At 54.7% G+C, this 13,914-nt stretch overlaps 1 protein-coding gene and 1 long non-coding RNA gene across 3 annotated transcripts in view; one reads left to right on the top strand and one right to left on the bottom strand.

Annotated features, from left to right (window-relative positions):
- NRG2 (neuregulin 2) overlaps positions 1-13,914 on the top strand; it is a 200,222-nt gene that overhangs the window by 179,615 nt on the left and 6,693 nt on the right. The window contains exons 4-6 of one of the 2 annotated variants that reach the window (XM_049785998.1): positions 2,995-3,115; positions 8,168-8,244; positions 13,145-13,168. In XM_049785998.1, coding sequence (XP_049641955.1) covers positions 2,995-3,115; positions 8,168-8,244; positions 13,145-13,168 — 222 coding nt within the window. Of the gene's footprint in view, positions 1-2,994; positions 3,116-8,167; positions 8,245-8,639; positions 8,699-13,144; positions 13,169-13,914 lie in introns of both variants that reach the window. The other variant, XM_049785999.1, reaches the window with a different exon arrangement.
- LOC126027072 (uncharacterized) lies at positions 5,373-11,161 on the bottom strand. The gene is made up of 3 exons (XR_007502193.1): positions 11,091-11,161; positions 8,110-8,235; positions 5,373-5,447 (listed from the first exon to the last, which is right to left on the bottom strand). It is a non-coding gene; the product is annotated as an uncharacterized LOC126027072 (long non-coding RNA).

Consider the following 13,914-nt stretch of genomic DNA (forward strand, 5'->3'; position numbering starts at 1 on the left):
GTGCTGCAGGTCTGAGCATGCAAAGTCAAGAGAAGGGAGGAGGGCCAGGTGCCCCCCAGATGCTGATCTGCACAGCCAAGCAGAGGCTACCCACCAGGCAGAGAAGCCAGACTCAGCCAGAGTGGCCTGAATATACCCAAACAGAGAGAAGGGACACACATAGGCACAGCCTATCAGGCCGCAGGGGTGAGAGGAGCTGGTGTACAATTATTGTGTCCAGGGAAGCCATGGCGGGGGGAGCATGAAAGTGACTCATCAAAGCCATTCAGCAGCTGGAAAGCAGCAGGGTTAGAGGCAAAGGACAGGGTAGTCAGAGAAACCTGTGAGGGGGAGGCTGGTGTTAACAGATGGGCACAAGAATTAGTATGTGTCCCTTCATCTGAAATGGACCGGACAGTGAGGTGCAGCTGGCTGGGACAGAGATGAGAGCCAGTTTTTGGGTGATAGGCACCCTCCCAATGGAGTGGTTGTGTGTCAGAGAGACCCTTCACCTAAAATTCCCACCAAGTGGGATAGCACTGTGGAGTAGAGTGGGCCAGCAGGAGCAAGAAATTCCCTGGGAGGTACCACCAACTGTGGAGCTGGACTGTGGAGATGTGGGAGGGGGAGGGCCCTGCTGTCACAGAGGGACAGCCTCAGGTGGCCTTTTCCTCTGGTGGAGGGGTCTTTCCAGTAGCCCAGCAGTGCCAGAGCACCAGGGTGCTGCTCCCAGTGATACAGTGGAGATGCCAGGCTTGATACTTTGTTGGTTGGGTCTGAAGTGGTCAGGGGCGCCCAGGGGCCCTAACTGTGCTCAGGGAGTCATGTAGTGCTGAAGCAGACCAAAGGTTACCCCCAGGTATGTGCCAGATGTACCTCAACCTGGAGTCCCTGTCAGGCCCCCAAGGTGCTTCTCTCTAAGGCAGAATGCCCTGCTTTCAGCACTGTTCTAGAGAGCCTAGGCCTGTGTCTGCATTGTGGCTGCATGAGTCTGTCAGACTTTGGTCTCCACATGTCTGTCCATTAAGGTGGCACATGGTGATACCCAGCCAGGCATTCAAGAATCCTGAGGCCTCCTCATGACATGTACCCTGCTCAGGACACAGATGTCCCTGCTCCCCCATCTTTGGTAGTGTGAACTGAGAGCAAGACAACCTTGGGCCAGAGAGATAGTACAGCAGGGAGGGTATTTGCCTTGCACATGTCCCATCTGGTTTCAATCCCTGGCACCCTATAAGGTCCCCAGAACCTACAAGGAGTAATCCCTCAGCACAGAACCCTAAACATTGCTGGATATAGGAGGGAGGGGGGAGGGAGAAGGGAGGGGAGAGAGGAAAGAGAGAGAGAGAGAGAGAGAGAGAGAGAGAGAGAGAGAGAGAGAGAGAGAGAGAGAGAGAGAGAGAGAGAGAGAGAGAGAGAGAACTTCCAGGGTCCTCCCTGCAATAGGGTTTGACAACTTGCAGTCAAGGTCACCTCAGACTTTCCTCTTCCCGGTTCCTTCTCTAGTTTCCTGGGTCTCCCTGACCCAGAAGCAGGGCAAACACCAGGGGATGACCTAGTGTCCTACAGGCATGTGCGCCCCAGCTGTGCTGGAGGCTGAGCAGAGGGGGGACCACAGCAAGGCTGGGTTCCCAGTGCCAGAGCAGCAGCGGGCGTGATGTGGAGGGACAGCTGGGAGTTGGCCCTGTCCTCTGGGTTTTATCATCGAGTCCTCACACACACACACACACACACACACACACACACACACACACACACACACACACACACACACAGACTCGGCGGGTGCCCCAGTCCCCCACGCTCCATCTGTCTCCCACACGTCTAAACACTGCAGGCACCAAGGGCCGGCCCTCCCTCCCACACAGTTCCTCCTGATTCTGGGGAGAGTGGACTGGCCTGGAGTGGGGAGCGGGGGGTCGAGATTCTGAGCCCCTTAGTAGACAGAAACAGCTATGAATGGATGGCTCCCCTGATCCAGGAGACCATTGCTGGGTGGAAACCCCAGAATTTGGTGTGGGAAGGAGAACCCAGCCAGGATCTGCATCAGCCAGGATCAAATTTGAGGTTTGGGGCAGGAATTCCCCCTCCTGGAGGCCAGCCTGGCAGGTAGCAAAGCTGTTGTTGTTTTCCTGTATCAGAGGAACCTGATCCCTTGGGTGTTCAGTCCTGGGGGTGAGGGCTTTCAAGCCTGGCCTTGCTCTCAGCCATTTCCACATCCCAGCTGCCCCATCTCTTTTCCTCAATAACTGGAAGCCCCAGATTTCTAGCCAGGGCTATTCAGAATGCTGAAGGAAAGAAGCAATAGCTGATGAGGGGCAGACCTAGGGTAGAAAAGCCTGGGCACTCGAGGTGGGGTGGCCTTTACGGCATTCCTGGGAGACACGGCATCAGCTTGCTGGGATAGAAGAGTCCCTTCTCCCAGCTCTGAGAAGGGGACTGTGTCTGAAAGAGGCTGCTCCCCTCCAAGCTCAGCTCCCCACTATCCTGCCACCCTGAGCTCCAGGCAGCACAGTTTGGATGTCAGTGTCTCCTTCCTGTACTCCTGGATTTCCCCCCCCCCCCCAGTGGACACCAACCACTCAGAGTGGATACCCCCAGCAGACAGGGAAGGGGTGCAGGTGAGTCCTTTTCCCTGCAGGGGGAGAGTTCCTGCTAGCTCCCACCCCGCCAAAGCAAGTCTTCCTGGGGCCACAGAGAACTAGAAGGGCTAATTCAGGTTTTCCTGTGGGAGCCCTCACCCCTACCCTGGCACCACATGGTTCCCTAAGCAGCCCATGGGCAGAACCAGGAGTTGTGCCTGAGCATGCCAGGTATGGCCTAAAAACTGGAATGGAAAGGAAAGAAGAGGGGCGGGAAAGGGCCAGCAGGGCTGGCAGAGTATGTGAGAAGCCTTGGCCTTGGTGGTGCCAAATCCCTGTCCCCCAACTCCCTCAGTCTCTCACCCTCCAGCTTTGAGATGGGCCTCACAGGAGGTGCGGACAGTGGGTCACTGAGCTTCTCTCCTGCCCCCAGTGAGTACCACCCTCTCCTCCTGGTCGGGGCATGCCCGGAAGTGCAACGAGACAGCCAAGTCCTACTGTGTCAACGGCGGCGTCTGCTACTACATCGAGGGCATCAACCAGCTCTCCTGCAAGTAAGTGACCGTTGGGGCGGACACGGGGCCAGGCTAGGGCGAGAAAGGCTGAGGCAGAAGGGGGGCGGCTCTAGGAAAAGTGGGCTTTAAGCCACGGCTCAGGGTCTCCCAAGAGGTGTAGACAGGGAGGCCCACCTCACTCTCTAGGCCTTTTCCGAAATGCAGGGAGATAAAAAGAAGCTCTCCTGGGCTCAGTGGCCCCTGCTAATCCGCTGTGTCAGATCTCTGTCCCCACCAGTTCCCAAAGTCACCTCCTGTCTGTCTCAGCGCTGAGCATTCTCTCTCTCTCTTTCTCTCTCTCCTCTCTCTCTCCCTCTCTCTATCTCTATCTCTATCTCTCTCTCTCTATCTCCCCTCTACTCTCTCTTTATTCCCACCCCTCTGTCCTCACCTCACTCTGATTCCCCCTTTACACACCCTATCCTACATCCTTGGAAGCCAGTAGTCAATCCTGGGGGGGGGGGGCTGACAGAAAGAAGACCCTCCTCCAAGGATCTCCTACCTGCCCAGCTATGTCTGAGGCACACCTAGACACTTTTGGTCCCTGCACCCCAATGATCCAAGGGGGAAAAGCAGTTGAGGAGATGCTTAAGCCCTTGGGGCTGGCACTGTTCTTAGCCAGAGTCCCCTCAGGTTCCTACACAGAGCCCAGACCTGCACCCTTCACAGACAGGACAGTGAGAGTAGTTAGGGGGCTTGTTCCAGACTAGCTGGAGTTCTGGGCCCCAGGGCCCCCCTGACTAATTATCTGGTGGGTGAACAGAAGGGTACAGACAGCTCAGGCTCCATGTGAACCCTGAGGAAGAGTATACAGACATAGTTGGCAATTTGGGTTTCCAAAACACAGACCATGGTAAGCTGCCTAAGCTGCCCCATTCCCATGGCACTGGTACTGGGATCCCCATAGACATAATGGAGGATCCAGGAGAGGGACTGCCCTCCCCACAGACAAGGGCAGAGACAACTGGAGCATTCACTCATCTACCCCCACTACCCCAGGCTGAGCCCCCACCTCCTTACCACTTCCTCTGGCCCTTTCTGCTGTCCTCCCCGAAACTCAGGGAACAGTTTCACCAGTACCAGGTCCCCAACGTCATTCTTAGCCTAGAATCAGCTCCTCCTGGCCCCTTCTTCCAGGAGGCTGCCACCTCAGGGCTACTCAGTCTGGGAAGCCTCCCAGCCCTAAAATACTCAGAGCTTTCTGCAGCAGGTCTCCTGGAATACCTCACAGATGGCAGAGTCCTGGGTCCCCTGCTTGTCATCATAAACACACACACACACACACACACACATACACACAAACACACACACACACACATACCCCTCTTCTCACCAGCCCCACAATCCCTAGACTATGAAGGCCCATGGGTTGGGGCAAGAAAGGGGAGGTGGAGGGCTCAGGGCTTGAGTTTAGTGTAGATAAGGAGTAATGGTAAGCAAAAGGGGTGTCCTTCCTGCTAGGTTATTGTCCCCTAGGTCCCCCTCAGCTAAGTGTAAGGAGCAGAGGCCCACCCTGCTCACCCAGAACCTGAGCCATTACGAGGTCTTGTGTCCCCACCAGCACTTAGAACTTGAACTTGGTCCCCAGCTTCACCCCCTCCCATACCCCCATCTCAGTGCCCCTGAGTCAGCTGCAGCCAGACCTCTGAAAACCAAGGTCCCTGGCCCCAAGGCCTCTGGGGAAGAGGGACACCCCTGCAGGGACAGGGCTAGGAGGGCAGGTCCTTAGAGCTGTGCTGGAGAAGGGCAGGGCGGGGGGCAGGGCAGAGCCCAGTGGCCATTCTGGGAGTGGGTGGGCAGGGTGGTTGGGGGCGGCAGCCTCAGTGCCTGGTGACACTGAATGGAGTAAGAAGGGAAGAACTTAGGAAGCGGAGCTCACGTCTTACCATTTGTGCTGTTTGTTTACTTTTATTTTGATTTTTTTGCATTTCCGCTTAGCTTGGATAATGAAACTAGACTGGTCAGTTTCATTCCAGTTTCTACAGAACTCAGTTGCCTTCCTGGTCTCTGACACTTGTCGTTGTGTTTTGGTGCGGAGCTCTGCGGAGAGCTGGACGCAGGCACCCTCCGTCCTGCCTGTTTTTCTGCAAGTCAGAGCCAAATGAAAACAGTGTCTCTGATACTGAGTATTGTTTTAAAAGAAAGAAAGAAAGAAAACCCAGGGGGATTTGAAAACGGGGGTCCAAATCCAGCTGACTCTCCTCCTGGGCCGGCCGGGCCCTGCCCTTCCTCTCGTGCTTTCTCCTCCTCTCTCCGTGTTTTTGTGGCGCACGCTTGGTGCGTGACTCTTGGGGACTGGTTCAGGGGATGATGACAGAACAAGACTCCAGCCCTGTGCACATACCAGCGGCATGCCCCCCATCAGCTCACCCCATCTGCCATGCCCCCCACCAGCTCATCCCCCTCCTCCGCTCCACACCCCCCCATCCCATCTGCCTGCTCACCCTCACCCCATCTCCACCCACCTCATGAGGCCAGAGACCTTCACCCCTACCAGTGCTGGGGTACACCTTCATCCTCATCCTCTCCCACCCCTGGGTGAGGGCAGCACACATGGCATTATCCCCAGGCTACCAAAAGGAGAAACTGAGGCCCAGGAAGTGGGGTGGGAACACGGAGAAGCAGAGGCCCAGCCCTCGGTGGCCCCAGATACAGCCACGGGCTCTCCTTCTGCCCCCTCACTCCTGCCCTTCTCCAGCCCTGAGCACAGACCTTCCCTCAGTCATGCTGGGCACTCTGAGAAGGGCTGCAGGTTGGACTGCTCCTGCTAACCCTCCTGTGCACCCCCTGGGAGCTAGTGGAGAATCCTCCCCCCTCCACCTCCCTGTACTGAGCTTAGACAACCCCCCAGCTGGAAGACTGGCCTCCCCGTGTCCTCAGTCTCCTAGAAATGACTCTCCCACAGCAAGGTTAAGGAGAGAACAGGCATGTCACAGAGCCCCCAGAAAAGTGAGGGGGGTCTGCTTTTCCCAATCCCTGACACTGGGTCATCCCTCCTTGACCTTTGTTTTGTTCAGCCAATAAGGGCCACTTTTTTGCAGGACAGAAATGCCAGGTCATAGCACAGAAGCCCAATAGGCCAGTGTAGCCTGATCTCTGGTGCCCCCTGGAGTTGTGTGGCTGATCCAGTGACCGCAAGAGCTCAGTGCTGTGGCATGGTTCAGGCTGGAGGCAGGGCAAGGTGGCAGCAGGAACCAGATTCCCCTCTGCACCCCCGGACTCTCATGCACACACTGACACACACACACACACACACACACACACACACACACACACACACACACACACATTTCCCTTTAGCCACTGAACACAACCTATTTCTTTATTGTTTCTTTGGGGGTTACCAATGTCACTTTGGCAACCTCCAGGGTCTTTATTCTCCAGCTCCAAAAATGCCACTACCCAAGTGACCCCTTTGTCTCCTCTGGTCCCTCCCCCCTAATCTAGGTACCTGTTTCTGAGAGTAGAAGAAGAGGGGCTGAGCCTGGACCATGCTGGTCCAGAAAGCTTAGCACCTGATCCCCTGGTCCAGGACCAGGTATCTGCAGGCAGCAAAATAAGCAACTTCTCTGAGCCCCCCCTGTTCAACAGGATGAGTTCTCTCAACTCTACTCACAGCTCCCCATCTCCAGACACATTGCTGAGCCCTCCTCCATGCTGCTGACCAGATCTTGCCACCCATTCAGGAGGGAGGTGCCATGAAAGTCAGAGAAGCTTAAGCCCTTTGGTCCCCAATCACTGCCTCTGTTCAAGTTATATTGGGGGCACATATGCCATGAGTGTCCCTCACAGCCAGTGGCGATCACCCATAGTTGCTCACCTCAAGGAGGCATCTCCTGGTCAGTTCTGAGCAGTGACCTATCAGTCATGACACTGTGGCCGTGAGCCACAGTTCCTTATTTCCAAAGGAAGAGACCATGTCTCTGAAACAGAACCAAGAGAGGCTGGATTGGGGCTTCCCTGAGACAGTGAGTCACCTTCCCAGTAATCAGAGGAGCAGACGGGGCTGGGCAACTCTCCCAGAAATCTGCAGGCCAGGGACTCTCTGGAGGGCAGGGGCTATGGAGTAGGGGTGCCAGCTGGAGAGAAGAAAGTGTACCTTGGAGCTGAGAACAGGGTCAGGAGGGAGTGGGGGCTGCTGTGCAGCTGGAGAGGCAGTACAGGGGTGTGGGGGCAGCATCTCTGAGCCAGGCAGTGAGGGGGCCCTGGAGCCCAACAAGCAGCAGTCTCCTGGTGGACCCCTATGAGGTATTGTAGTTCTGACCACCTTCCGCTCTCTAGCCAGTGTGGGCTGCTCAGTTGCCCCCACCCCCAGCTTTTCTGTCTAATGTTCTAGGAGAGCTTGCCCCAAACAGTACTCAGAAGGGATCCTCTTTCTGACTTCCATGGTCTAGAGGGGGACACTGAGAACAGTTGAGCTATTTCCTTCTGCAAAGCTCTGTGCAGCCTGACATGTCCCCGGCTCTACAGGGCACATGGGGAAGGGGTTTCTAGAGCTCAGGGGACCACAGAAGCACCCCTCTAGGAGTGAACCATAAGCTGGCTCTGGCCTGCCCATCATCGCAGTCAGGAATAGCATTCCTGAGCCTCACTTTGAGCCTTGGGGATTGTTTCATGGATGGGAAGACCCACCAGTGCCCCGAGAACAGCCCTGGGTGGGAACTGGAAGGAGCAGCTCCCCAGAACTTAGTGTTCCTAGAGGTTTCCTGCGCCCTGCCAGCTGCCTTCCTGCCCCAGGGGATGCATATATAGGTCAAAGGAAGGTCTTAATGACCTTCGAGACAGTGAAGCCATCAGTTCCCCACTCCCCACCCTGCCCCCCCAAATCATCTTCCAGCCCTGCCTCCCTGCCACCTTAGAGCCACTTCAATTAGAGAAATTTGGAAGGAAGTGTCCAAGGCCTCCTCCCAGCCCGACTCCAGCCCCTTTAGCGACGAGTGTGCCCCGCGCCTGATTGGTTTTCTCATTCATCACTGTGCACTTTGATTTCTAACCTGAGCCTCGCGGATGATGCCAGTTTGTTCTGTGATTTTTCCCCTTTTCCTTCTCCAGATGTCCAAACGGATTCTTCGGACAGAGATGTTTGGAGAAACTGCCTTTGCGATTGTACATGCCAGATCCTAAGCAAAGTATGTTTGAAGATACAAACACAAGTCCCTGCTCCTTAGCAAGCTTCGGGTGCAGTCCCCCCCCCACACCCCCACCCCTGTTGTAGGGCATAGGGCCAGGGGTGTTGGTTGTTTTGATCTTTGGCTATTTTGTTTTGTTTCTCTCTTCTTTTTTTGTATTTTGGTTTGTTAGTTCTTTTTTTTGTTTTGTTTTGTTTTGCTTTGTTTTTCATTTTTGGCCTAATCCTTGGGTTTAAAGTTCAGGGCTGCAGGTAAGGGGCAGAGTGGCAAGGCCAGTACAAATGGTAACGGTGGCGAGGAGCCCAGCTGGCACTGGCAGGAGCCGTGCCGGGGTGTTGCAGTGCCTGTGTCTTGCTATCCTGGCTCTCTCTTTCTGGTCTTCTTTCTCTTGGTAGGTGTCCTGTGGGATACACCGGGGACAGGTGTCAGCACTCCGCAATGGTCAACTTCTCCAGTATGTCTCTTTCTTCTATTTCTTCTCTTCCCTGGTGACTGGCAGTTCCCCTGAGGGAGGGCTGGACCCTGTTTAGTGACACCAAAAAGGGCCCTCGGAGTCTCCCAGGCTCTGCTTAGTGCTCAGCCTGTCAAACCCATTTCTCGAACACATGGGCCTCCTCACCCCTTCTAGGGTCAGAGTGAAGGGAAACATTGGCTCCACCCACTCCTCCCAACTCTAGAACCCGCATGGGGAATGTACGGGTCTGTTGGATAACAAAAAGTTGTCTCAGAAAGTCTGTGTCAGGGCCTGGACACAGTTTGGTTTATTTGGGTTTATTTTAGGCAAACATGTCCCAGAGTCAAGGTTGTCATGGAGACACTTGTGGGGACAAGATAGGGGACAGATGCTGTGAATGTTACAAGACAATGAAGAAGCAAGGGATTATGAATGTCTGTCTCCAGCATCTCTTGGGCCTCAGTCCCCATTCAGAACTGTGCTCCCTGCTTTCATTTCTGAAGCTGGAATTTTCTCTGAGGTCCACAGTTCCTTTAGACACCACCAGATGGCGGTGGAGTGAGCAGAACCACCTCAGCCAGGGACTCCACTGACTCCCTTTGGGCCCAAGGTCTGTTTCCCTCCCTTCAGCGCCCTCTGGGCCTCATCTCCCACCTCAGAGACATTCAGGAACAGAACTCTGTAGCTGGGCAGTGAGAGGGGAAGTCTAAAAGATATAAGGACAGGACTTCGAGAATTATTTAGCCCTTAGAGAAAAGTTTAGAGAGTTTGGAGGTTTGGGTCTCAGAATGGAGAAATGACCACTGACCACAACACACAGCCAGATCCACACCCCCTAGGGCCAGTAAGATGAGTCTTGGAGAGAGAAGTAGAAGGCCAGGAAGGGGGGGGTGGCTTGTCAACCCAGAGTTCCGCACCCTAAAAGAGTGTTGGAGGCCTTGGACATGAGGACAGAGTCTACACACAGGGCATGTGGCCTGGTAGAAGTCTTTCCAGTTCTGGAAGAATTGTGGTGTCAATTCTAGCCCCAGTAGAGGACACTAGGTCCAGGAGGCCCAAGAAGGACCAAGGACCCAGCAGGACGCAGTGTCTGTCCTCTTTGCTTTCACCCTCAGGCTCTCAGCCTCTGGCTCAAAGGACTATTCTGGACAGGCTGTCCCAGCCTGTCCTGAAGCAGAGCCCCAGAACCTCTGGGATTCGGCCCCCAGCCAAGACGTCTCTACCAGCTGGGCTGCTTCAGCTTTCAGTTCTGCCTTCTGGGAGGGTCAGCAGGGCCCTGGGAGCCCAGAAATGCAGCCCAGTCCTTCCTGTTCATGGGGTCAGGATTTCACCAATGAGGGCCAATGACTCTCCAATAACTCAGGGCCAGATAATTCCGGGAAGGGGATGGACAAGTTCTGGCTGTAGGCCTCAGGTTTGGGATTTGATAGAGCTGAATAGAAACACCAGCCACTGAACTTATGCCAGCCTCAGTTTACCTACCTCTCACCTATAAAAGGATAATGACTGGGGCCGGGCGGTGGCGCTAACGGTAAGGTGCCTGCCTTGCCTGCGCTAGCCTTGGATGGACCGCGGTTCGATCCCCCGGTTTCCCATATGGTCCCCCAAGCCAGGAGCAACTTCTGAGCACATAGCCAGGAGTAACCCCTGAGCGTTACTGGGTGTGGCCCAAAAAAAAAAAAAAAAAAGGATAATGACATCTCTGCCTTGAGAGTTGCTCTGAGGGTGAATCACACCTGCATGAGCCTAGTCGAGAGCCCACCCCATACTATACAGCTGAGCACCTCACCCAGGTGGGGCTGGGTAGGGCTCCACTCAGTGTGGAGGGCCGATTAATTGCCTTTACATCCCAGCGGTCTCTGGCCCTCTCCCACAATCCAGACCACCCAGACAGCCTCTAGACCAGATGAACTTCAGAAATGAACAAGAAATAGAAGCCGTGGCCACAAGAGCCCTTGGAGTTGCTTCTTCCTGTGAAAGCCCCACCAATATTTCCCCCCACTAATTTCTGAGTCTACACTCAGGGTATCTAAACATATACAGACACCCCATCAAGAGCTCACATACACTCGCACCTGTACATCATGCTCAATAAGTGCATGCAAGCTCATTCCTGTACAACCCCACTCATATGTACCTTTACCTACATACATGCTCATGCCTGCACTCACACCTGCACTCAACTGCATATGTGCTTACGCCTGCCCACATGCTCATACCTGCATTCATGCCTGTACTCACCTGCACACATATTCATACCTGTACTCACCTGCATATGTATTTGCACTTAAATTCACACCTCACACATGCTCACACCTGCATTCATACCTATACATGTTCTCATACCTGCACACGTGAACATGTCTGCACTCACGTATGCTCACAACTGCACACATGCTCACATGCTGAGGGTCCCCATGATTCTCTCTTAGGCCTCTTCTGGAGACAGATCATGCAGAGTCCAGGATGCCTGGCCTGTGGAGAGTTCATATCTGGCCACCTTAATTACTGGTCAGGTGCACATTTCTGTCCAAGAGAAAAGGGCCTGGCCATGACCCGGGTGAGACTTTTTTCCTGGAGCAGATAGTGACTGGCCAACAGAGCCTCATAGCACCATGGAGCAGGGTAGTATCCTGGAGACTTCCCAGGGCCCAAGCAACATACCAGCCCTACCGTGCTCTACCCAAAACAGCACCGGCCTCTGATTGGGGGAGAGACAGCTGGGAGCCTTGCTCATCTCTCTAGATGAATATCCTCACCTCAAGGCCAGTGCCTTTGATTTCAGACTCCATTCTCCTTCATCTACTGAGTGGCCACAGGAAAGTCCTAGCACCACGGGGTCCCAACTTCCTGCATCACACAACCAAACCAGCACTAGGAACCACAGTTCAGTGCCCAGGCACCATGATCAGGTCAGAGAGCACCAACAGAGACGATGCAATGAGCCTTAGGACTAGCTGCTCTGTGTTGCCCAGAGGCCTCTTGAGTGTGAGTCTGTGCCATGTCCTTGTAGCCCTTGGGGGACAGATGGACTCACTTGCCCCAGATTAGGCAGTAGATCCCCACATAGGTGTCCCCTCCTGCCTCATGAGTAGCAGAAATCTGAAATGTGGAAGCACTAGGCGCTATGTGGCAAGTTATAGCTCCTACTGAAAGCTGGGCTGGAAGTCCATGATCCTCCCCAGGCTCTGAGATCCTTAGCAGAAAGGAGCTGCAGGGATGCTCATTCCCAGAATGACCCCTAGGGCCCCCTGCCTCACCTCTGCAGGAAGTGAGCACACAACACATGGTCACCATCTCCCTAGTTTGGTGGGGGGGGGGACACTGACCTAAGCCACCCCTGGTAGGCCTGTCTACATCCCAGCTACTTCCTCAGAGGTGGGGGACCATGGTTAGCACTTGCCTACATCCACACAGCAAATGAGAGTGAGGGAGAAGCCGAGGCCCTTGGCCAGGTGCAAACTGCTGCTGAGAATAACATCTGAGCCTTCCAGAAGGTTTCTGGGACTTCCAGGCTCCCACCTGACTCCACTGGTCCAGATGATTCCTAAGGCCAGCCCAGTGGCAAAGACCAAGCCTGCTACCATCACCACCCTTAGTAAATACAAGGCTGAAAACTAGAGAGTCTGGGCTGGTGCTGTATGGCATAATGGTTGCAAGGTCAGCTCCTGGGCTACCTATTCTCTCACCCTGTGTAGCTCAGGTGGCAGCCTGGAGGGCTCACTCATAGAGTGCCCCAAGACTGCAGTGGAGAGACCATATAAGGGGCACAGTACTCCAAGCCCCCCACAACCTGCGCCTCTCTCTTTCCAAGCCTCAGATTTTATTATTTTATAGACAGACCAAGTACTGACCACATGGTCTGCCTTATAAACTTTTTGGTGTTGGGATGTCTGATAGAACATTCCTCTGGCTCCTGGAGCCTACTTTGTCTCCCTCTGAATAGGGAAACCAGACTTAGAGACAGGGCAGGAAATAAGGGATAGTCTGGGCCTCCCCACACACTCATTCTAAATGGAAAAGGGGCCCCAAGAATGAGCATGGCACAGGAAAAGTTGTCTTCAGAAAGAACTGGAAAGTGTTGGAGGCCTGGGGTGGGGAGGGCAGCAGTGGGGGTCACCTCAGCCCCCAACCCAATCTCCTGCCTCCTTGGGGACATTGAGTCATTCGCCTATGTCCCCACTCAGCCATAAGCCCACATCATCCTCCAGAGGGCCCCCTGCTTGCTCACCCTCACTTTCCTCACCCCCTCTCAGGGGCTCTTGGAGATGGGTGCCAGGAAAGGAGCTCAGGTGGCTGGGGGGACCCCACTGACCTGCTTTCACCTCGCAGGTTGATGCTGGTATCTGCAGAATCTTGACCAACATTTCTCTCTCTCTCCCCCTCCCCATCTCTCTCCACCTCTCTTCCTCACCCCTGCCTTCCACCTCTCTTCTGCGCTGCCAGAGCACCTCGGATTTGAACTAAAGGGTACGGAGCCTCTGTGTCCCCCAGTGCTGCCCGAGCACCCTCTGACATCCATGTCTGGTTTCCTTGCCAAGTGACAGAGGGACACTTCCAGAAGGTTCCCCTGGCCCAGCAGGGTGTCCTCTCATAAACTATGTTGATTTGGAGGACATAGGGAAGCTCCTGAAGGAGGGCACCAGATTGCCCCCAATTCCAATAGTGCCCCCAGACTCAGAGAGGGGCCTCTGATCCACATACAGCCCCTTGGATGGTGGTGCATCCCCACAACCCCACTTCAGCCCTCCCACCTCCCTTCACTGTTGCCTACCCCTTCCCTCACTGGAAGCTGCCCAACCCTGTGCCTGTCTTCCAGGCTTTGCCATCTTCTTGAGGCTGTCATTCCCTCAAGTCTGTTTCCACAGTGGCCTGAGTATGTGTCTATAGGCAAGAGCAGCAAGGACTGGGGTGGGATGGCCGTGACCCTAGGCCCATGTCCCCACCAGGGTGGGAATCACAATGGCCTCAGTGTCAGCTCTCAGCTCTTCCTTCACTGAGGGCCTAGAACCCTGTGGTCCAAATTTATCTGGGGCATGCAGGGGCTCATGGCTTGGAGGACAGTGTTAGACCCCAGATGGGGAGCAGAGTCTCCATTGCTGGTAGCAGATTCGTGGCCATTTGGTTGCAATTTGGTGGCAGCTCATGATGAAGCAGATGCACAGGTGAAGCTATAGGTGGGTGTAGGGGTGCAGGAAGCACTGTGAGCAAGGGTA

Source organism: Suncus etruscus, chromosome 14 (assembly GCF_024139225.1).
Source record: "Suncus etruscus isolate mSunEtr1 chromosome 14, mSunEtr1.pri.cur, whole genome shotgun sequence".
In the NCBI taxonomy this organism is placed as follows: domain Eukaryota; kingdom Metazoa; phylum Chordata; class Mammalia; order Eulipotyphla; family Soricidae; genus Suncus; species Suncus etruscus.